Source organism: Adiantum capillus-veneris, chromosome 15, assembly GCF_014529385.1.
Source record: "Adiantum capillus-veneris isolate H3 chromosome 15, ASM1452938v2, whole genome shotgun sequence".
NCBI lineage: Eukaryota > Viridiplantae > Streptophyta > Polypodiopsida > Polypodiales > Pteridaceae > Adiantum > Adiantum capillus-veneris.
The window spans coordinates 93200613-93224347 of NC_140945.1; the positions used below are offsets into that span (position 1 = coordinate 93200613).

General features: G+C 44.1%; 1 protein-coding gene across 6 annotated transcripts; it reads left to right on the forward strand.

Moving 5' to 3' along the window:
- The first annotated feature begins 1532 nt into the window (after positions 1–1532).
- On the forward strand, positions 1533–23430 carry LOC147441072 (ABC transporter C family member 8-like). Of its 6 annotated transcripts, none has more exons than XR_015184301.1 (12): positions 1533–2573; positions 2823–4033; positions 6518–6838; positions 6919–7005; positions 18854–19453; positions 19539–19703; positions 19878–20166; positions 20296–20918; positions 21019–21082; positions 21327–21566; positions 22029–22212; positions 22947–23430. XR_015184301.1 is itself a non-coding variant. In XM_086482810.1 (12 exons), exons 1-12 carry the CDS (start codon positions 2219–2221, stop codon positions 22148–22150), a joined length of 3978 nt encoding a protein of 1325 aa, XP_086338936.1. In that variant the 5' UTR covers positions 1533–2218; the 3' UTR covers positions 22151–22587. The 6 variants fall into 6 exon arrangements, 5 of the variants coding, with proteins under 5 accessions (XP_086338936.1, XP_086338935.1, XP_086338937.1 ...); XM_086482810.1 differs by lacking the exon at positions 22947–23430 and having other exon boundaries at positions 21327–21401; positions 21501–21566; positions 22029–22587; XM_086482809.1 differs by lacking the exon at positions 22947–23430 and having other exon boundaries at positions 1534–2573; positions 20296–20519; positions 20613–20918; positions 22029–22586.
- The last annotated feature ends 305 nt before the right edge of the window (positions 23431–23735 follow it).

Here is a 23735-nt window from a genome sequence, read left to right on the forward strand (position 1 = left end):
GGAGAGGGGTGAAGGTTCATGACAAGATGTTAGCCCCGACGTGGACTACCCTAAGACTGGGGGGCAGCACAGGAGAATTGGTAAGAAAATGCAATAGAACAGCAAGAGCCTTAAAGTGGGAGGAAAAAACCAGATACTTCAAGAACTCCATTTTGCATTGGTCCCCCTGGCTTTCCAAAGTTGTAGATCCGCCACAAATTCCCTATTGGATAGAGACAGCCAGGAAGATGAATAATAAGGGTTTGAATCAACTTGGGCACTTCTGGGACAGTGACAACAAGAGTTGGAAAACCATTGACCTTCTAGTTACCCAGTACCAACTGAATAGCTTGGAGGTCTTACTGGTCCACAAAGTGAGGAAAGAGGTTGACAATATAGTGATGCCTATTTGTGAATCGGTGTTAGACTGGAATGCCTGGAAATGGCCCGGAAGCAGTCTCTTCTGGAAACCCCATCCTAAAGACATCTACCAGACAATGATGCCTAAGAAGAATTGGTCTAGCCCCCTTAACAAGATACGGAAAAAACAACAGCCGGAGGAAAGGCGTGAGCAAGTAATGGAGAACATCTGGAAGCCAAAGGTTCCGCAACACATGAAGGTATTTTTGTGGAAGGTAATTTGGGGTGCTCTACCGACGGGGGTGAAGATTCAGGAAAGAGGGATTGGGTCAGATCGATGCTTGGGATGCAGGTTGGCTCGTGAAGATCTGGCTCACCTCTTCATGGATTGCCCAACTATCAAAGGCCTCGCAGGGGAAATATGTAAGTGGGTCCAAAGAACATGGAACATTGGTTTTTACAAGACTGATCTCTTTCTTGGAGGGAAGAATTCAGGTGGTCCTGACATCCTCATCAACACTCAAATCGTCAGGTACGTCTTCTTACATAATGTATGGCAGACAAGGAACCGCCGTGTGTTTGAAGGAGGTCTTGAGGTGGCAAGCTTCGCAGAAATTGTACAAGAAAGCAAAGTGCTAATATGGACGCTCGGATGCAAGCAACACTCGGAGGATTGTCTAGGACTACTTGGGCTTTGTTGACAGCGGAGGGCATGCCTAGGACGGGGGAAAATCTTGGCTATCGGTAATTAAAAGATCTCAAAAGAACATGATAAGGGACCCTATGTATCAAGGATAAGGGGGCGAGTTGGGTGGTATGGCTGCCCGGATAGCCGTTGTAAGTATGGTCCCTGGATGATGTCATGGCTCGACACGAGACCTTGTAATTATTTGGGTTGATAAATATAATTCACTCACAATTGTGAGTTTTGCTAAAAAATAAAATAAAATGAAGGGGTTAGTAGAATGCTTGCAGAGTTGCTAGAAACGCGTGCCACTGCTAAAAAAGGTGAATCCGAGAAGTCTGTCCCCCTGCTAGGCTTGGGTGCGACTCTGCCCTTATACATCTCTTACATAGGCCTACATCTCTCTTCTGTGAGAGCTCATCGTTTGCCACGTGTCCACGTGTCACGAACTCGTTTGTAACAACAACGCAGCTAGCCTAGCTACGTGGAAAAGCTGTCGGAGGCATTCGTGGCGGGCAGAAGAATTGCCACTTAAGCTCTTTTGCTGTCGGGCCTTTCCCGCTGGCTTCGCAAGCTTCTCTCGGAGCTCTGTTCTAGGCGACGAACTGCAAACGCAGAAGAGAGTCAGCAGTGTACGTTCTTGAGCTGGTATCCGCCAACGCATGCAGCATAGGAGAGAATATTTAACAGGGCAACAAGCAATCTAGCAGCGCCGTCCTCATAAGCAGAGTATAGGCGTGCTAACATTGTTTCAGCTCTCGCCTAGCAGAGCAACAGAGTAGAGCACCAACGTGCTCTGTTTCACGTCTTTCCCTCATTCAAAGCAGAGTACGGAAGGAACATGCACGTTTCCAGTGCTTTGTTTCAGAATTCACTTAGCAGAGCAACAGGGTACTCTGTTTTAGCTTTTGCCCCCATTAAAAGCAGGGCAACATAGTTTATGAACATAGATACGTCTCCATTGACGCTTCAACTCAACTGGAAATAGTGCGATAAGGTTTTGCTCGTATCTTATGAAAAACATTTTCTGCACATCATTCAACAAAAGAGCAGCTAAGCTCTTGAAGCACCGAAATTTTGTCTACTAAGTCCTCTTACAATGGTTTCCACATGCAAAGGTACAGAGTTACTTGTCTATTAGCTCACTTCTAAAGGTAGCTCAATATCGGTGCTTGCCATTGCCAAAAGCTCTCCATGGAAGCTCCTTCCTCAACAGATAATGGCCTCTCAGAGCCTTTATTGCATTCCCACAGGCAGGAGCACTTGAAAACTACTGAGCTTCCTCTGCCTCATACACCTAGCAGTACCAGCCCTTACCTTACCTCAAATTGGTTCAAGTCCCTGACATTTTTATGGCTAGATCCCATGCTATGTATGGGAAACAAGCGTGCGTTGCAGCTCAGTGATGTCCCACACCTGGCACCCGAAGATGAATCTGCAACGCTCTACAACAATGGTTTTGCGACAGCTTGGGCAGAGCAGAGGAAAGGAAGGTCCAGCCCAAGTGATGGCTCTTCTGGTTTGAATGCCAGTCATATGCAATCCAAGGGTAGGCCACCTCTCTGAAGTCTTACCTGATAAGCTTATGAAAACCGCCTCACTCTGCCAAAATTACAATGGCAACCCGGTACATCCGTCGAATTAAATTATCCAGTTTACTTAAGTAGAGTACAAATTTACACACTTTGAACTGAATATGCATGCTAACTTTTGGTGTGAATTGTCCCTCTGATCAGAATGTTAAGTCCCTTCCGCATATGTTTTGAGAGATTTGTGTTACCTTGGTATTTGTTTTTAGGTTCATCCTCTGGGAAGAAGGCTTCCAAGAACCCTGCCTCTCAACAGCCATCTATTGTAAAAGCTTTGGCAAAATGTTTCTGGAAACTTGCCTTACGAACAGGTTTGTGTGCACTCGTACGGGCGGTTGCAATGACTTCAGGTCCAATTGTTCTCCTCCTATTTGTAAATTACACTTCTGGGGAGGAGCTATTTTCCGGTGAAGGCTATGTATTGGTGATAGGCCTCTTTCTAGCCAAAACAATCGAGTCTCTGGCACAAAGACATTGGTACTTAGGATGCAGGAGGCTTGGTTTCCAATTGCGCTCTGCAGTAACAGCTGCGGTCTTTGATAAGGAGCTTCGCCTCTCTAGTATAGGCAGAAGAAATCATGCTGCAGGAGAAATAGTTAACTATATAGCAGTGGATGCTTACCGGTTGGGTGAGTTTCCCTGGTACATGCATTACATTTGGGCGGTACCCGTGCAAATGATTCTTGCTATTGCTATCCTGTTTTTCACGGTGGGGTTGGCAACGCTGCCAGGACTTGCTGTTATTTTCTTAACTGTTCTCCTCAATACACCATTGGCAAGGTCTTTGCAAAAGTGTCAAACAGAGTTCATGAAAGGACAGGATGAGAGACTCAGAGCAACTACGGAGGTTCTCAACAATATGAAAGTATTGAAGCTACAAGCTTGGGAAGACAGGTTTAGAGAACAGGTGGAGCACTTGCGTGAGGAGGAATACAAGTGGCTCTCCAAGGCTCAATCAAGGAGGTCTTATGGCACCATTTTGTATTGGTTATCACCCATTGTTGTCGCTTCAGTTGTATTTGTAAGTTGCATTTGGTTCGATCAGTCATTGGATGCATCAGTTGTGTTCACAGTACTTGCAACTTTCAAGATTATCCAAGAGCCAGTGAGGATGATACCAGAGGTGATGGCTTCATATGCCCAAGTGTCCGTTTCGTTGGAAAGGTTAGGTCGATTTCTCCACGATGATGAGCTACCATCAGATGCCGTCCTGCGAACATTTACAGACAAAGCAGATTATGTAATCAGAGTTTGTGGTTGCACCGTGGCTTGGAATCCAGAGTCCCCTAAGCCCACGCTAAACAATATCAACTTGGCTTTCAAAGCAGGAGAGAAGATTGCCGTCTGTGGTACCGTCGGCTCAGGAAAATCTTCACTTCTTCTAGCCCTCCTAGGGGAGATACCAAAGTTGTCTGGATTTGTGAGTACTATCCTCTGGATTGCACAGTTAATGGAATTTGTGAAATATGACTGGAAAGCAGTAGTTCGTGGGTATGTTTCAACATCATTTTTTAGTTAGGGAAGAACGTATTGGTAGTAGTATGCTTTTGAGCATGTACATGTGTGTGCGTGGGTTGCTGATGGAATTTGTGGGTTTTTTTTCTGTAATCCTCCTTGAAGGTGGCCATTTGAGTTTTATCCCATGGAGCCAGGTTGGAAGAGACCTGTGGGATTATATCCACAAGACAGAGCTTAAGATTGATGTAACTATGTAAGACAAAATTGACGTGGAATAGATATAGCAACAGCTGAAGGTAGGGTTTAATTTAGAAGATGGCTTCTCAATGGTCCTAAAACTTATAGAATATTTCCATGAGGGACGCTCTGATGTGTTCATGAGACTCTGCTCGGTGGCTAGAAACCCTTTACACAAGCCAATGTGATGTCAATACTGTGGGAGTCCTGCCACTCTATACACGATTGAAGACTCAAGTGATCAAACGTGAGAGATATGAAGAGCCGTTCATTTTTAATTCTTTGTGCTCTACAACTCTTTCATTCTTTTTCATGACTGCAGCAAAGATTGGACAGTGTGATTGGTGGAAGGCGATGGTTTAGTATTGGGGTGCTTGCCCTTGTGTAGGTGGAGATGATCGTCACAGCCGGTCACACAGTTCTTTGGGGGGCCAGCATGCTGATTCAAGCTATAGTGAACTGGTCGCCTCATGCAAGCACAAGTGGACGTGATAGTGTTGGCTACTCGTTGATTTCAATTTTGGTCAACTGGTTGTGGCTTGCTTGGGGTGACTGGAAACTGGATGAGTGTGCTTACCTTCGTGGGGTTGCTTGCCACAAAGGCAAGCACCCCGATACCTTACCAAATCTTTGGTGGAAGCTGAAGGGCAGGTGATTCAGTGGATTTGTGATATGCATGATGTCAGTGAGAGAGGTAAGGGCCAGAGCTTTTGAAACTCCCTTGTGGCCACAATTGACTTTCTCAGAGTCATTTCTATAACAGCCAAGGTCTTTTCCTTTTGATGCGCTCATAAATAATGACAGGTGAGAATTTGCTCGGTTCAGCTTTTATGCCTCACAGGTGATGTCTCACAGTGCACTTTTGTATCCATGGAGTCCCAATTATAAGCATAAGTTTTATGTGGCTGTAGGGGGTATACAAAGTGGGGCAGTTAAGTGATTCTTCAGTGATTTGAAAAGGAAGGTTGAGAAGGGTGTGTACTGTGGTTGCCATGAAATTGGTGTATGGTAATATACGTGTTCGAGCTATAGAGCCTGGCTTTGAGAGCCTTCTCTGATTGCATGTATGGTAAGAGTTATTTTTTGATGGCGGTCTTACAAGATTTCACTGCCTTCCATGCTTCTCTGCTCTTCTTTCCCTCGTTTCAAATAAACTACTTTCTGGCTACCTGGGTGCAAAGTAAAGGCTATCCAGATTGGCCTCATCAGATTGTATCTGTAGCTCTTCTTCTTGACAAGATAGCAAAGCGATCTAATCGTTGGGAATATCGTTCTCAATTGCCACTGCGGCCTTGATTTTTATGTGACCAATTCTTTGCCGTCTTTTTTCTGATATTGTGTCTCCTTTTTCTTTTATGCTCATCACTAATTTGGGATAGTTTCCTAGCTTGTCTTTTTTTGGATGCAGGCTGTTGTAACACTAGGAATGATCCTCTTGTCTGCCAGTAATGTACACAATGCAAAATGGTCATTCTGTGTTGATCCGGGTATGCCAAAGTCCTGTCACCTCTCCCCTCAAAGGCTCCCTTCTTGGCAGGATCTTTTTATTCATTCTCCACTATTTAGAATGGTGGGCCTTAATTAAAAAAGTGCCACTTGAGATTCATGAAGGCAATAGAACTATTAAAATTTTGTTAGTGGTATGTTTTTCTTGGAATTTTGTCTCTGTTTCTGTTTTTGTTTTTTTTTTCTTTCTTTCTTATTTGTGGGTGCTAACAACGGTGGTATAGGAAAAGGCACGTATTGCTGCTGTAGTGCTGGCAAGACTGGTGGTGGGAGCAGCAGGAGAGGGTGCTTTGGGGGAGCTGAAGTATGGACAATGCTGTTCCCCATGACGGGCAAGCCGCAAGAAGGCAGCAGGATTATGAGGGAGCTCGAATAGGATTGAAAGGAAAATGGAAAGGATTGAATGACTTGATTCATTCAAATGATTCGGCCATTATTCTATGCCTCTTGACATTGCCAATAAAGGCATCCCCAGCTGTGTCTATGGGTCTGTAGTCTCTTATGGATGCTTGTGGAGGCGATTCTAACCAACTTCGTCATCTACTTCATGTGCACCATACGTGTTGCCTAGTGGCACACTCTGGTTTTGTGAGCACGTTTTTTTGAACAGAAACTTCATGGGCGTTTTAGTGTGATGAGTCAATGGCTTGCCAACAAATCAGTTTGTTAAATTGCATGCCAGATATCCATTGGCTTTTTGCAGGTTCAAGTGGTTGGTCGGGTAGCATATGTATCGCAGAATGCTTGGATTCAAGGTGGCACAGTTCGGGATAACATTTTATTTGGTAGGCCTTATGAGAAGGAGCACTATCAGAAGGCAATAAGAGCATCTTCCCTTGAAAAAGACATCCAAGGATTTTCTTTTGGTGATCTTATGGAGATTGGGGAGCGAGGTCTGAATATGAGTGGAGGGCAGAAGCAAAGAATTCAGCTTGCAAGAGCCTTGTATAGTGATGCCGATATTTATCTTTTGGATGACCCCTTCAGTGCCGTGGATGCACACACAGCAGCGAATTTATTCAATGTGAGCTCCAACAACTCTAATTTCAGACATTTACTCTTCGAAATTTTTTGTTCTAACTGGTCTCTTTTGTGAATGTGCAGGATTGTGTAATGGGAGCTATGGCAGAGAAAACAGTTGTGCTTGTTACCCATCAAGTTGAATTTCTGCCTACTGTTGATTGTATCTTGGTATTCAATTCTGTCTCATGTCTTGAAAGTTTTTTGATTATGCTCTTACAAGCAAGGTGTTCTGTATTCATCTCTAAAGCACGAAACAGAAGGTGAGGTCATTACAATTTGTGAGGATGCATTTCTTACATCTCTTTCTTCCGCCCCACTTTCGGTGATGAATTTCAGTTTGGAATACACTACTTACTGCACTGACTGTCTTTTTTATTTTTAAATGCAAAGATCCTTCTATGTACTATTAGTCCTAAACCCTGCCAATGGGCTACGTCACCCATTTCATGAGGGAAAGATGATGAAAGAGGAGTGAAGGACAAAAAATATACAGTGGCTACACCCAAAAATGGGTGGGGAGTGCCAAACAAGAGGCCTGTAGCGCCAGTGGTGACCATGTCCTATGTAAAGAGAGCTCCTGGCTGCCAGAAACTGATGACCAGAAACCATATAGAAATCCTTGGTAATACCCTATCGCTGCCAATGCTCTCTGCTGCCCCTGGTATGGCCTTCTGCCTAGACGACAACATTTATGTGGCCTGCAAGCAGTGCGATGTACTGAAAGAAAGGAACTGTACTGAAACTCAAAGACAGGAACCATACCGGATCTCAAAGAAACGAACTCTCCCTCGTCTGTACATGCTCTGACTGCAAGCAACACCTCAATCTGTGTGAAGCCCACATCCATGCGTGGGTTGGAGCTTCCTGCCTGGATGTCCTACCACATGGTCAGACCTCCCCTCATGAGACCCAATGTGTCACGCTATACATCATGTGGCAAGCTACAGAATTTGATCCACTCCCCATAGCTCTGGGTGGGGCGAGCAGCTGTGGGACTCCAAGCGACATGTGAACAGCCACCAAGCATCCATCCATGCTCTGTGCATATCAAGGGGTTCCAACTACAGAATTGGATCCACTCCCCATAGCTCTGGGTGGGGCGAGCAGCTGTGGGACCCCAAGCTACATGTGAATGGCCACCAAGCATCCGTCCATGCTTCGTGCATATCAAGGGGTTCCAACTAAACGGCTACAGAAGTCTCCTTCAGGCACAAGGGCTCTCTATGAGAGGTTGGAGCAAAGCCATCTCTAGGCCCTCAGAATGCTCATAGCAAATCTGTCCCCCCATCTTTGGCTCAATTTGACTTTCTGCAACTTGGTGAAAATTCATGGAATCTGTTACCCCATGCCACCATGGCCCACCTAGGAGGAAAACTCGAGCTTCAATCCTAGCGACAAGAAAGATCCTTCCATCCTTGGCTCGATTTGACTCTGTGCAACTCGGTGAAAATCCATGGAATTCGTTACCCCATGCCACCATGGGCCACCTAGGAGGAAAACTCAAGCTTCAATCCTTGCGACAAGAAATCTCCTTCCAGAACTACAAGAAAGCTCCGTCCAGGACTTGCCACTCGGAAGGAGACTGCGTTTTCCTGGCAATAGCTTGCTCTGAAATGAAGGGTCTGTGAGCCTAGTCCGCCCTGCAAGGTAGAGTAAGGTGATGACCTCCCAGGCAATCTTGGCTTGTGAAAGTTGTTCATTTCTATCCCACCAGAAAACATCAGATCTGCCTATACAGCAGCTGGTGAAGATCTGTGTCGAGCTCCTTTGAGGAAGCTTCGTCCTAATGCTCAGGAGGGGTAAAATTTGCTGCTCTAGGGTCAGCTCAAGTTTGGCACAAGCATCTCAAGAGATCTGGCGAAACCCTCCCCTAGGAGACCAATCAGAGATGGGTGTATGATCAATTAAAAAAGCAAATTGTCTTGTGGTGGTTGATCAGCACACCCAGAGCCATAGAGCTTGTTGGCCCCTATGTAAATTGGCCTCCTGGTCACGCAAACATGGTGCGCTATCATCTATAGACTTCTAAAGTCAACAACTCTTTATCACGAATAGGCATGTGCAACCCTCTAAGTCCAATCAGCAAACTCTGCATTCAACAACTCATCACCACAAATAGGTATTGTAACCTTGTAAGTCCAATCTCCTAAGCTGTGAGATAAGTACTTAGGAAAGGGTGCAAGAGATCAGCCTTGGCTTACAAATATTGACAATGGCCCACAATTGACTAAGTAGTTGAGATGCTGCTACACGCAATGCCCATGCCTCTGCAGGGCCCATCCTCAGCATAGTCTCCCCAAGAAACCCCCAATCTACCCTATCGCAAAGTTTCTTGAACTCCTAAAGCAGCAGCTAATCCTCCTTGCACATAAAGAGCCAAGGTTGTAGCCTCCTAAAAGGTGAAGATATTGTCACAGGATACTATGCTCCTGAAAAAATTAGCCTACATGGTGGGAAGGTCCCCAAGGAGTGGTTGGATCCTCCAACATAGAGCCTTTGCTAAGATTTTGTAGGTTGGGTGAGGATCGGAGTCGACCCCCAGTGCCTGATATCATCCATCCCCCTCCCCCTGTTTTACTAATCGACACTGCAATTTTGGAAGGGATCTATGGTTGAAAATTGGCATTGTGTGTGGGCGAAGATGACAACTGTTGATCCCAAATGTGAATTTGTTGTAAAATAGGTGAAAATTTCGGCGAACGGGAACTCGTTGTGAACTTGCATGTGAATTCTGCAAGCTATGTGCATTGCATTATGATGATGTGAATTGGATGTGAACACAACGTAAGCCCAATGTGAACTAGGATCGGGGCGGGCAGAAACTACTCAATATGATGTTACCATTTCCCTTGCCTAACAAAACGCGTGCACAATCATAGTGGTAAGGCATTTGCCTTGTGACACGGAGATTGAGGTCAAACCTCCCCAAACCCATATTTTTTGCCTAAATGGATCGAACAATCGACGTTCAACAACGATTTGGGACCATAGATTCCCTCCAAAAAAAGAGGGGTCAAATATTGTCGTGGCCCCCTTGAGCCCTCTTCCCTTGTAGTGTAAATCGGCAACTCTGAGGCATTACAAAACCTTGCTATAAACCAGGGCTCAATAGCTCTCAGTACCACATGAGGAAAGCTGGAGAGGCCATTTTGTGTTGGGCAACTCTACCGCGGTAGGACTTGCAATGCATCATGCAACTTAACTTCTGAGAACGCTCCCCATGTTTCGCCATAACAGGGGCTCTCACATGTATCCAGGCTTTAGTTACATGACTCATGTCTTTGGGATGGCCTTCTGCCGAGAGAGAGGTCACTGTAAAAAGCTCTAGCATTCTCTCTGATCTTCAAAGAATCCTAAGTCAAAGACCCATCTTGTGGCCGCAGCCGTCTCATCTTTGAGCGAGAGTGCTAGTATTGTGATCAAACAGATTTTCAGCAACTTGATCACCGTTGGAGTCCATCTTAAAGCCCTTTCGTCGAATACATATTCCGATTGCTGATCAAGCTCAATGTAAGAATCTTCCGTGTTGCCTAGCTAAGTGGAGACTGGAAGCCACGATGTGAGGAATAGTGGTGCTAATCCTATGTTTAAGACTAGAACTCCATACTTAAGATCAAACTGAGACTCAAGAGACAAGAACATTGATGTTTGATTGATTGAATGAATTGTTGGAAACTTGAGTAGAATAGGCTCCTTATGTAAGTAGAAGACGAAGAATTACAAATGAAAAGACACGTCGCATGGTGAAGAGACATGACTTTAGACGTAAAGACACATCCTTTCAGCAAAGAGCTGCAACCATTGGGCGAAGAGTCACAACCGTAGAGCAAAGGGGTGTGACCAATCGTTGGAGGAGTGTGGCTTTTGGCGAAGAGGCATGTCTCTAGAGCGAAGAGTCGTGACCATCCAAGCGCAGGGGTCCTCCTTGGCATGTCCAACTAGGACAAGATGTAATATTGCAACATAGTCACAATCGTGACATTCCCTCCCTCTTCAATTTAAAACCCAGGGTAGTTGTAGAAACTTCGGGAGAAGGAAATGTATTGTTGTTGTGCTTCTACATCCAAAGCTTGAACTGTTAAATCCATGTCATGGCATTGTTATTGACCATGACTATTTTGCCAAACTGTAAACTGATTATATCTGCAACTTGTCTCATCTTTGTCAAAAGTATGAGTATCACATCTGTAACTTGATTAGTGCCTTTGTCAAAGTCATTTGTAACTTGGAGCTTTGTCCAAGAAAAGATTGAATCTTTATCTGCTTCGAGTGAAACTATTGGTAAACTAACTTGAGTTTTTTGTTGAGTGATGATCACTGGTTGGAAATCTGCAAGGTATTCCATTGGTTTGTCTAGAACAGTAAAACCCACCCGAAGGGATGTCGTTGACTGAGATAGACTAGTGTTTGGAGGTACATCCATGTGTAAAGGTTTATCATTGCAACAAGAGTTGCCCAACAATTCAATCAGTCGTATTGCAAGAGTCTGCATATGATTTATCCTTTGTACCGTTGAAGGTAAGGACTAGAATATTCAAGCTTGAAAAATTAACATTCACCACTGCATCGGGTATCTGTTAAAAAAAAAAGACTTTATACTGCAAGAGCAGTGACTAGGTGACTTTTTATGCCTAGATCACTGTCACGAGGATGTGACGACTGTTAACTATGTCACGAGGACGTGGCAACTGCTAACCTTAATTGTTGGTTTCTTTCCAATGAATTTTGTTTAATTTTTGAGACCCTCTTTTTGAAGTTGCAAATGGTCGGACATTGCATGGCCAATGTGAATGGTAGTTTCACCCGTAGACAGGAAGTTGGTCGGCACTGGAATTCATGTAGTAAAAGGATGTCTAGGCTCAGCCCAAGATCATGTAGGTCCCCCCGCGGCACTTAGCAAGTTGGTGGATACTAGGAAGTGAACTCAATAAAAGCACAATGCCAAGGTGGGATTACTGAGGGAAAGTACTCGAGAGCTGGGCTACATTGCATTTTTGGATGCGGTTCCAGTGGGGATAGATGGTTAGATGACCAGTGGGAGTCCAATGGAAGCATTCCCTAAAATTTAAGGAATTGCTATTTTGGACCATGAAATCTGTTCGCGTCATTACCTCCAGAATGACAAGGGGAACATTTTAGAACTTTGCTGCAAAGTCAACTAGGCAACTAGTCGGGAGATTTTTAAGCGGCAAGCCCGAAGTGGGAAACTGTGTGTAAATGTGCCAAGTGGCACATTCTCATAAACTTTCCTCATGCAGCAAAAGGGGACGCTCGATCTGTAGCTGGGGAAGCCTCATTTGCAAACCTGAAGAGATATTGACTATAAGCTTTCCCTCTCATGTATAGTGTAGTGCAAGAAGTCATGTCCTGCACACCTTACATTGCTCTCTCTCTCCCCTACGTGCAGTAATGTGATGCCCCACAAGCAGGCTTTTCATCCGACCTATGTACAGTTGTGTGGTCTTATGCGTTTTTGCTCAGACAAGAGCCTCTCTGAGCAGGAACAAGAGTAGCTAACTACTGCTCCAAAAGCAGGGACTGGTGAGGGTGATAACCTCACCGTACATGTGCATTTTCAGCGCTGGTTATGCGCTGAATTTGGACTGTTTTGCAGCCATACGGATGGCCGAAGCATTGGGAACAGTGCCCCACTGTTAGAGGATAGTTACGGGACTGTTTAGGGTTGAAAACAGGGAAAAAACCAGTAAATACATACAGCGTTCTGTATTTTTTTTGGGCTGAAAACAGAGGGTTTATGTCAGTGGAAGTGAGTTCCAATAGGGGAATTGGTTTTGGGTAAGTTTTGGGGCTGTTATGTTGCCGAAATTTTGCCAGAACAGGTGTTATCTAGTTGGATACAGGTAAAGAATTCCCAGGACTCTCCTTTTGTAATTACCCTCTTGAAGAATAAAGAAATACCGAAAGGGGCGCCATTTTTGGGGCCAACAGGTTGTCGTCGTCTGCTCGGAGCATTCTAGTTTTCGAGCCGTGTGTGTGCTTGAAGTGTTAATTTCCGTTGCAGGTTCCTTTTGCAAGGTTTTTGTAAGGTGCAACGGAAGGGAATGTTTAACTTTGCTCAAGATGAGCATTATGCTCGAGATGAGCACTATGCTCAAGGGTTCCTTTTACTTATGGAAGGGAGAGCCTTCCGTTTGTTTAGTGAGAGAGTGCAATGCTCACAAACAAAGTGAATGACACTGTGAATGAAGGTGCTGAGAGAGAGAGAGAGAGAGAGAGAGAGAGAGAGAGAGAGAGAGAGAGGAATACGACATTAGACGGTTTTCAAACCCCCTCCAAGGGCCCCCCTCTCTATGGCGAGAGAGGTCTATGCTATTGATTGCACAAATTTGGTACAATGGTCTAGATGCACTGGACTTGCCAACGATGTTGACGAGGAGGACGGACTGAAATCTGAAAACGTTAGGCTGAAATCTGCAAATCTGCTAACTGCTGAATTTTGACACTGTGTCGGCGAGGACGGCGATGGCGACAACGTGACGACGATGTGTTGAAAACGTAGATGCTGAAATCTGCGGACAGCGGGCTGAATCTGAAATCGCTAGCTGATCTGATGGTGCGGCGCAGATCTGCTGCGGGTAGGTGAGATCTGCGAGGCTAGGGTCGGGATCTGTTGTATCTAATAGCTGAAAACTGAAAACGCTGATGCAATGGTTTGATCTGATGTCGGAAAACTGCAATCTGTTGTATCCAAGTGCTGAAAACTGAAAACGCTGATGCAATGTCTGATATGATGCCGGAAAACGGCAAAACACTAGCAAAGTCTGCAATCTGGAAAACGCAAGGGATCTGCGGCAAAAACGTTGGTCTTGATTTGCTGTAGAAAACGCTATGCTGATCTGCAACGAAAAACGCTAACTGCTATTTGTTGGCTGAAAAACGGTAGCCCTCCTGCCGGTCCTGCTGAGAAGGTGCACTATAAGTTGGTGGACTTCTGTTGCCTCTTCTGCTAGAAAGTGCTAGCGCTAGGTTTCTTGTTTATTAACTTAGTAGAATTGCCCTAATCAGTTTCCCAACAAAGTCACTAATTAATAATAAGTAAAAAATAAATAAAATAGGGAAAAAGGGTTTTGTGCACTGTAAAATGCTCATGATGGGTATTGACTGGCATGCTGATGATCATGCTGTGTGTAACCAGAGGATATGCAACTACTCTAATTGCCTGGACATGCACATCATGTGCACATGCTCACAAAGATGCTAGAACACTTCCTAAGGTGACCTGAACCCTGGACCTGAAGTAGCTTGTCCACATGCACATAGGGTTAGATGTCCATGTGACATTCCCTCCTTTTCAAAGTGAGGTACTGGTACCGAGCCGCATGGCTTCCTTGTAGTATGCCAGTAATTTTGGTTGATCTTTGAAAAACTCTTCATCCACCCACACTGCCTCGTGGGTTCCTCGATCCTTGAACTTCAAAAAGTACTGTCCGACTTGCTTCTTGGAGCCATGGCGAAACCGATGCAACAACACTTGCTCCGGCTCCATGACTTCAGCGTCATCGATGATTCCTGGCTGTTCTTGTTCTTCGGAGGTGTTCCCTGAAACACTTTCAACCAAGAAACATGGAAAACGTTGTGCATTGACCATGAGTTAGGCAATTGCAATTTCATCGAAACCTCATTGATATTCTTAATGATAGGAAATGGACCATACATTCTGAAAGACAACTTAGGACACTGCTTTTCAACTTGCTTAAGACGTTGCTTCATGATTCTTAAATAAACCCAGTCCCCTATCTTGATAGAAACATCTTGACGATGCTTGTTATCTTGTCGTGTGTAAGACTCCTGAGCCTTGCGTAGTCGCTTCACACACTCAGAAATCTCATCCAACGACTGACTTTCAGCATTGGGGTTGGGCATACGGCCAAAAGCTGCCTCATACGGAGTTTGACCAATGGCAGAGGAAAAAGAGTCATTCAAATTAGCTTGAACCAATGGGAGAAAGATCTCCCAATGAGATTGCTGATCATGCACATAGGACTTCAAAACATCAAAAGCCAACTGATTGTATATCTCTGTTTGACCATTTGACTGTGGATGAAAAGCCGATGAAAAATTTAACTTAGTGCCAAAATTTTCAAAGAAGTGCGCGCAAAATAGGATGTGAACTTAACATCCCTATCTGAAACAATCGACTTTGGCAAACCACAGAGGGGCACCAATGCTTTATGAACAACCGTGCTACATCTTGTGCGTTGATTGTGGCCTTACAAGGAACTAACATGCAAAACTTGCTAAAACGGTAAACAATTGTCAAACATTGAGTGTTCCTTGAATGCAAACTAGGTGGAAGGTTAGTCACAAATCCATGGGAATATCCTGAAAAGGTCAATCGGGAATAGGCAGCGGAAGTAAGAGGCCTCGCTTCTTACCCCGAGGAGCTTTTACCTTCTGACAAATAGTGCATTGTGTGACATAACGAAACACATCCTTTCGCATTTTAATAAAAGAATCTTTCTATTTTTCCCCAGAGTGGTGTTCATTCCCTTGTGCTCACCCGTGAAAGAGTCATGTGCATCGTGCAATATGGTTGTCCTGAGAGAGGGAAACACACATAGACGGTGAAGAAAATACAACAAACCTTTACGAATGAGATAACTCCACTTGAATGATATCATGCGGTACGGAGGCCTTGGCTCTAATTAGCCGAGAGATCATAGATACCAAGGGCCTCTCCATACGTCTCCAATTATCCTCGCCTACAGAAGGTCCCCAAACCTGCATCCCATATAGCATAGTAGAGGCAACCAAAGTATCAAAGAGCCATAACTTTGTCCTAGGTTCCTGGAACTGAACTTGCGAACACATCCACTCCAATCCTCCAAAGCCGCACAAGCTCTAGTCAATCTAGTCTTTGCTGCTCTTCTCAAAGAAAATCTCGGCCCCAGTAAAGACTACCCCCAGGTAAGTGTATGCATCTGTATACTCCACAATCTCTTGACCATATGTGAAAGTAGGTGCTAATCTCCTTATCCACTGTGGTGTGGTGTTAAACACCATAACCTTTACCAAGGTTTACACACAATCCACTATCCTATGCAAAACTGTGTAGTGCATCCAAATGTCGTTGCATACCCTCTGGTGAGTTAGATATCAACACAATATCATCGGCATATAACAACAATGGGATCCACGTCCCTGCCAGCTGGGCACCTCTGTCACCCTCTCTGTCAATGTAATCAGACACCTCATCAACATACATACCAAATAGAGTAGTAGACAATGGGCAGCCCTGTTTCACCCCAATAGTAGAGTGAACTAAATCAGATACCCCTTCCGGAGTGCATACATGTCCCATCACTTATCTGTACAAAGCCATAATCCCCCAAATCAACTCTATGGGCATCCCCATCTCCTGTAGTCTGCGCATCAATCGAGCTCTTAGTACCATGTCAAATGCTTTGTGGAAATCCACAAAGATACAACAAATCGTCTCCCATTTGACTTGCCCTCCTCAATGATGGTTCCGAGTGTCGGAATATGATCAAGAGTGGAGAAACCCCTCCTGAAACTGGCCCGATTCTTTGCTCGTACACCCTCACCCTCTGCCCAATTACTCAAGTGCTGCTCAAGAATGGATACATACAACCGTGCCAATGTGTGTCCAACCATAATAGTGCGGTAGTTCCCAGGCTCTGTATGATCACCTGCCTTGAAGATAGGCACAATAGTAGACAACCTCCAAGTTTCAGGTAACCCCTCACACATGGCACAATTGAACAACACTGCAAGAACCTCCATCAACATATCCTTGGCATGTATAAAGTGCTCTGCTACTAGATCGTCATGATCATATGCCCTCCCGGTCCTCATCCTATCAATGGCCCTTTGTACCATCCCAGTCGTAAAAAAGGTGCTCGTAGCTGGGCATGACTCTGTAGGGTCTAGAAGGGGTTCCTGTCAAGGAACCGTATATAACGATGTCGCATATTGGCCCACACATCATGTGAAGTAATCACTGGGGGAGGGGAGTGCTCATGAAAGAGTCGCCACATGCCTCTTCTGAGTCCCTACTCAAGAACATCTGATATAAGTCTCGCTCCATTTGAGCTAGGTAAGCTCGCTTCTTTCGTCGCACAAGGCGCCGGGAAGCAATCTGAGATTGTCTGTAAGTGATGACTCCTAAAAGGAGATCCCTCTGAAGCTGGGTTCTCATCTCTGCACTCCTCATCATACCAACTATTCTGGGGCATGCTCCCAGAATGTAGTCACCTACCCGGCTGAGTGTGTGGCTATGCCACTGATGCAGAACCATGCAGTGTCTCAGTCAGTAGAGTGGTGCACTCCTCCATTGAGAGGCCTGTACCACTTATGCCGGCTGTGCCTTCCCATAGACGGTCCCAGCTCTCCTTTGTATAAACGGAATCGGTCTCTGGTGTAAATGTATAGTGGGTGTGTGACCTGCCTCCTGATGTCTGGGATGTACTATAGTGAAATGAAACGGAGAGTGTCAAGAGAGCATGATCCATTGCTACGCCCACTTGCCTGGCTCCCACTGTGAAATCCTGAATGCAAAGGACAAAGCTCGGCTGTGTCATAACATAGTCATAACATAGTCCATTGTACTGGCCCCATGTCTGTGTGGAAAGCATGTGAAATTGGCTTCTCCATGAAATGTCATATTAAACGCCTTCAAAAGGCCAAAATGACCTATGAGACCAAATTGATACAATCTTGGTGGATCTAATGCAATGTCTGGGTACAAAAGTAAAAATGAAGTGAAGTAAAGTAAGAGACTAAAATCATCATCATCATTAGTGCTCGAGGATGCCCGGCATTCGGTATTGTCCGAGAAAGTACTGAGTTGGTCACTGAAGAGCTTTGTCAATGTCTGCCTCTGTAAATAGTCGTACTGGGCGTCTCCCATGCCGTGCTAGAATAGTCCCGATCCTTTGATGGATCCTCCGTCGATGTCATGGTGGCCCTCGTAGACGTGGATGTCTAGCTCTCCCGAGCTCAATGGCTCTGTCAACTAATATACCTCTGGTATAAGTGCTCTTTGAAGAACCGACACAAGATGGGGTCCCAAATGCCCCTCCAAGGGCCCCCCTCTCTATTGCTAGAGAGATATTTGCTTTAGGTTGCACAAATGCTGATACAATGATCCTAGGTGCTGAGATGCTGATGGGAACTTGCAGTCGATGCTTGGTTCTGCGAGGCTAAGGGATGAAATGCAAAAACGCTAGGGGAACTGATGGGGATCTGCAAGTGACGATAAGGCTATTGGCTGATCTGCTATCGCGATATCTTTCATGGGCTCAAAACTGAAAAACACTGTCTGATCTGGGCTCAACCTGAAAACATTGGCTGATCTACTACGATGGGCTGACTTTTGTAAATGTTGGCTGATCTGATACGGAAATCTTAAAACGCTGGCTGATTTGATGCGATGGGCTGAATTCTGAAAACGCTGGCTGATTTGGTGCAGAAACGCCAGAGAGTTGCTGGGTACCGACACATTCGATGTTGGTGATCATCTTGCAAATGAGGGAGGCTGCCTGCAATCAGTTGACCTCTTCAACAAAGCTTGATTTCTCTTCTAGCAACAGAAAAAATCAAATGTTGAACTTTGCAGGTTCTGGGATGAGAGGACTTTGCAAGAGTTCCTTGAGAAAGGGGGACCAAAGCCTACATTTGTGTCTGTTGCTGTGGGGCAATTGAGGATAAGAGGGTGTGCAAGACATATGATCCCAGGAATGACCTCATGTTAGTTTGAAGTTTGTATGGGGCCAAGAAATTCATAATAAATCGGAACCAGAATAAAGCCATATGGATCATGCCACCTCTCTCTGCTTTCTTTTTAATTGAAATTATTGATAATAGCACTTATGTTCTTGGGCACAATCATTTTATAGTTGAAAACTCTCCTTATTATTTTAAGAAGTACAAACATTATCTTTTTAATTATGTGTTTAAGGTCTAGGATAATTTTACAACCAGAGATACAAGTAAATTTTTATCCTTAGCCAAAGTACATGTGCTTCACTGCCAGGTTATGCAAGGAGGGGAAATCCAGCAATCAGGGCGCTACCATGATCTTCTGCATGCTGGTGAAACATTTGAGCAACTTGTCAATGCTCATCAAGATGCATTGACTAGTGTTAGCTTAGGAGAAAGTACTCGCACAGATGATGGTCATGGTGAGATGAATCCCATGCAAAGCCAATTGAGTCGAAGGAAAAGTAGCCTTGGTAACAATCAGGGGGAAGCAGTCCAGCTTGTGCAAGAGGAGAAAATGGAAACTGGAGACATGGGTTTGAAACCTTACAAATCATACATCACATACCCTAAAGCAGTAACGGTGTTCATCTTCATGACTATCTGGCAGATATTATTTGTCGTGTTTCAGGTGTTGAGCAATTTTTGGCTTGCAAATGAGGTTTCTAATTCAGGTATCTCTGAAGGGCTGCTAGTAGGCATCTATGCTGCTCTTTCAGTTGCAAGTGGTGTCTTCGTTCATGTAAGGTCGTCATTTAATGTGTGGATGGGCTTGAAAGCGTCGAAGGAATTCTTTTATGGCATGACACATACAATGTTCAGAGCCCCTATGTTATTTTTTGATTCCACACCAACTGGAAGAATTCTGAGCCGAGTGAGTCAATGCTTTGCAATGAGTTATTGAAAGCAAGGTCTGATATCTTTCTGGTTTGACTAAGTTAAGCTCTTTGCTAATACAGGTCTCAACTGATTTGAGCATCTTGGATCTGGATATTCCGTTCTGTGTTGGCTTTGTTATTGCTGGATCTCTTGAGCTACTGGGAATTTTGGTGGTTATTGCTGCAGTGACATGGGAAATTCTTTTAGTTGCCATTCCTATGCTGTACATTGCACATAGACTGCAGGTTCGTATCGCAATAACAATTGCCTTTTGAGGCTTCTTGGTTTTAGCTCACGCAGTGAGTATGTATAGAGTCTATGGCGACTCCAATGCTCTAAATGTGGATTTTAAGCATTATTGCCCGATGTTCCCCTTCATCTGTGCCGGAAGCTAAACCTCCTATGGTTTTTGATAACAGCATTATTATGTGCGATCAGGCCAGGAGTTGATGAGGATCAATGCTTCAACGAAGGCACCTATAGTGAACTTCTCTGGAGAAGCCAATCAAGGTGCTGCAACCATCAGAGCCTTTCAAATGGTTGAAAGGTTCAAAAGGAAAAATTTGGCATTGATTGATAATGATGCTAGTCTCTACTTCCATGCAAATGCTGCATTAGAATGGCTTATTATGAGGCTTGAATTTCTGAGTAACATTGTGCTTTGTGCAACCGGTTTATTTTTGGTCATCTTTCCAGTATCCAGTTCAGGTGAGCTACTCTTTACTTCACGTCTTTAAGTCTTTAATCGCTCATATTCTTCTCACTATCAACCACAAAGTCTTGTTTCCATGGCTAAGAAAATTGGTCCTCCGTATGACATTTCTCCCTCATTGGCAGGTTTTGCTGGCTTGGCATTGTCTTATGGTCTTTCGCTTAGTGCAATGCAAGTTTTCTTTGTCCAGTGGCAATGTAAGCTGGTGAGCTACGTAGTTTCGGTGGAACGCATTAACCAATACCTTCATTTACCAAGCGAAGCACCCCCTGTAATTGAGGATCAGCGTCCCCCAAAACAATGGCCCAACAAAGGCTGTGTGGTTTTGGAAGATTTGAAGGCCTGTAGAGTAAAAACTCATTTGTGTACTTGTTTCGAGAGTGCCTTCCGTGTTGGTTTCACTAAGAACACCACATTTCGCAATGTCTCTATTTTCTTTCAGATACGGTATCAACCCACATCACCATTGGTGCTTCGTGGAATCACATGCACATTTGAGGGAGGCAAACGGATTGGTGTCGTAGGGCGGACAGGAAGTGGGAAGACAACTCTTATCAGCGCTCTTTTCCGCTTGATCGAACCAGCCGGGGGTAGAATACTTATAGATGAGGTTGACATAACAAGTATTGGCTTGCATGATCTACGTTCCAGGCTTGGGATCATTCCCCAGGAACCTACATTGTTTCGTGGGACTGTTCGAACAAATTTAGATCCGTTAAACCTGTATTGTGATGATTCAATCTGGCAGGCAAGTAGATTTCACTTCTTGATTAGTGCAAGTGTGGGAAGCATCGTGAATGTATCGGTTTCTAATTTACTCGACCTCGTTAAATGTTATCATTTTACAGGCACTCGATAGATGTCAGCTAGGAAACATCATTAGGGAATCATCGTTTCAATTGGAAGCTCCAGGTATGAATAGTATTCTCTCTGCAACCATCTCATGCAACTGTCGTTCAAACATGCCATCTACACGAAGCAATTGCCTACCACTCTGTGTGTGTGTGTGTGCGCCTGCCTGCATCCACTTCCGTGTTTGCATCTGTATGCTTTTGTGTGGGCGTCTGTGTGTGTCATGTTTGCTTGTGCTCACTTGAGTGAATGTACTTGAGGCTCTCGTATCTTTGTCTAAGATAGCATTTTTGTTCTCTGGCAGTGAGCGATGAAGGTGAAAATTGGAGTTCAGGGCAGCGACAGCTCTTCTGCCTTGGGCGAGTTCTTTTAAAAGAGAGTAAAGTCCTGGTCTTGGATGAGGCAACTGCTTCTGTTGATTCTCAAACAGACGCTGTACTTCAGAAAGTAATCAGGGAGGAATTTGTTGATTGTACAGTGATTACTGTGGCGCACCGCATACCCACTGTCATCGATAGTGATATGGTCCTCGCACTTCGGGATGGTAAGTGGCTTGCTGTGACTCTAGAAATACTCACTGCATGTCACATATTTGCAATCTTGAGAGGTGTGTTTTTTCCTTTATTTGGTGGGGCAGCATCTTGCATCTTTCATTTGTGACAAAGAAGGCAAACACTTGGTTCAGATTTTTGCTATACCCATCACAGAATCTAGTGAAGCAAAATCGACAGATTTGCTTGCTTAATGTTTTGGCAGTACTAAGAAAATACTCAGAGTCTGGCCTGTGGATTCGTTCATTGTAGATGTGTACCTTACTAGACTTCATCAGATGTTCCTACCTAGCACTACTCTTGAAAGTTTCATTAATAAGCTAGATTCCTATAGACTTAAGGTCTAAGGAAGCTATATGAATGGCTTAGAATACTCAGTGGAGTATATTAAAAGTTCTTCCCTTTGTTGTTTAAGTACTTTGACCAGTAAAAATATAACCGTTTTGTCTTTGCAGGAAAATTGATCGAATATGACAAACCCTCAAGACTACTGGAAGATGAGAATTCTCTGTTTGCGAGATTAGTTAAGGATTACTGGTCACATGTTAATCATGCAGGAAAAAATAAGGCCTCTTGAATGAACAGGTTTTGCTATCGAGGATGATTACATTCCATGAAACCTCTATGACTCTATTTGAGGTGAGAGAGATGATTTTTAAAGGTATTAATAACAGCATTACTAATTCTGACACAATATGAAATCCTGGGAGTCTCTACATATGTTTCAGCTTGGCACATTCCATCCAGCCATGACATTGTAGCTTCCAAAATCATGCTATTATGTAAATGCGATGCTACGGATTTCGAGGCAAAGGGCATGTTGTACAATTCTGTGGAATCATTGGCTATGCACATGTAGATAGGGGCTCTACATTCTGAGATTTATCCATATTGTTGAGCTCTTATAGAGCTGATTGATCTGATCAAGGAGTCAGTTTTTTGTATTTTGAAAAACATTAACCATATAATTTGGGATCCTCTTCAATCAAGAAAGTTGCCTGAGGTGTGGATAAGTCAGTACAGGTCTTGCATTTGCACCCATGAATACTTAAGATTTTTTAAAAGACATTACGTGCCGGGGGTGAGGGGTTGGTGGGAGAGGGCTCCTCTCTTCCAATCCTTATCCTTGTCCTCCATTGTGTATAATTAGTTCATTGCTTAGGTGTTTAAAATAGAAAGATTAGGGAAGAAGTAGCTCTTAGCTTGTTGCTACATCACCTTGCCCGAGGTGAGATCGAAGCTTCCATCATTTCTCATCTGCTCTGCACAGTTAGGCAAAGTAGGTAAAGAAGAAGGGATCAAGATTGGGTGACACAATTAGTGTGTGTTTACATTGTGAGTTGCATATTGACTTCATGCCTTCTTTCTTGCAGGGGGGAAAATGACTTCATGCCTTCTCTCTTCCTTGCACTCAGGAGTTGTAGGGTTGCTATGCCTCTTCTCTCAAGCTCATTCCTTCCCATTTGTGTTGCTACTCTTCTTCCTCTCTTTGTGGTTTGATGAGGACTCTAAGCCATAAGCTACAACTAAATCCTCTCTAGAAAAGGCCTCACCTAAGAGGCATTGCCCACATTCGCTTGTAGTGCCATCAAGACACCATGGAGCACACCCACTAGAAGAGCAAGCAAAGATAGGCCTTTGTGCAACATAGAGAAGCTGTATGAGGAGCCTAAAAGCATGAGCCAAACGTTTTTCTTCTCTTGACTATTCATTCTGCTGTAAGGATGGAGTAGTTTCTTTTGCATTGTTAAAGTGTGGCATGCAATGTAATTTTGGATAACGAAACGTATGCCATTGTCTCTTGAGTTGTACGTACTATCCCTCTTTATCTTCTGGTGCTTGGATTGCCTTCATGGATTGTTTGTTTAGAGCGCCATATACTTCTACCCGTCCACAAGTGAAGGCTCTATACAACAACATAAGTCTCTTGCAACGATTCTATGAATTTTGTCGCTAATTCTCTTGCTAATTAGCTCATAATTCGAGATTGTCATACAAATTGTATTTTAGTCATAAGAGGTATTGGGGCATCCAGCGAAGCTTCTAAGTGCATTTTCTAAGTGCATTTTAAACTATAACCGATTAGATCAAATCTATCTAGATAATAATTTTTTTGTTTGCAATGGTCAAAAAATGGATTTGAGAATTTAGGCATGTGTGTA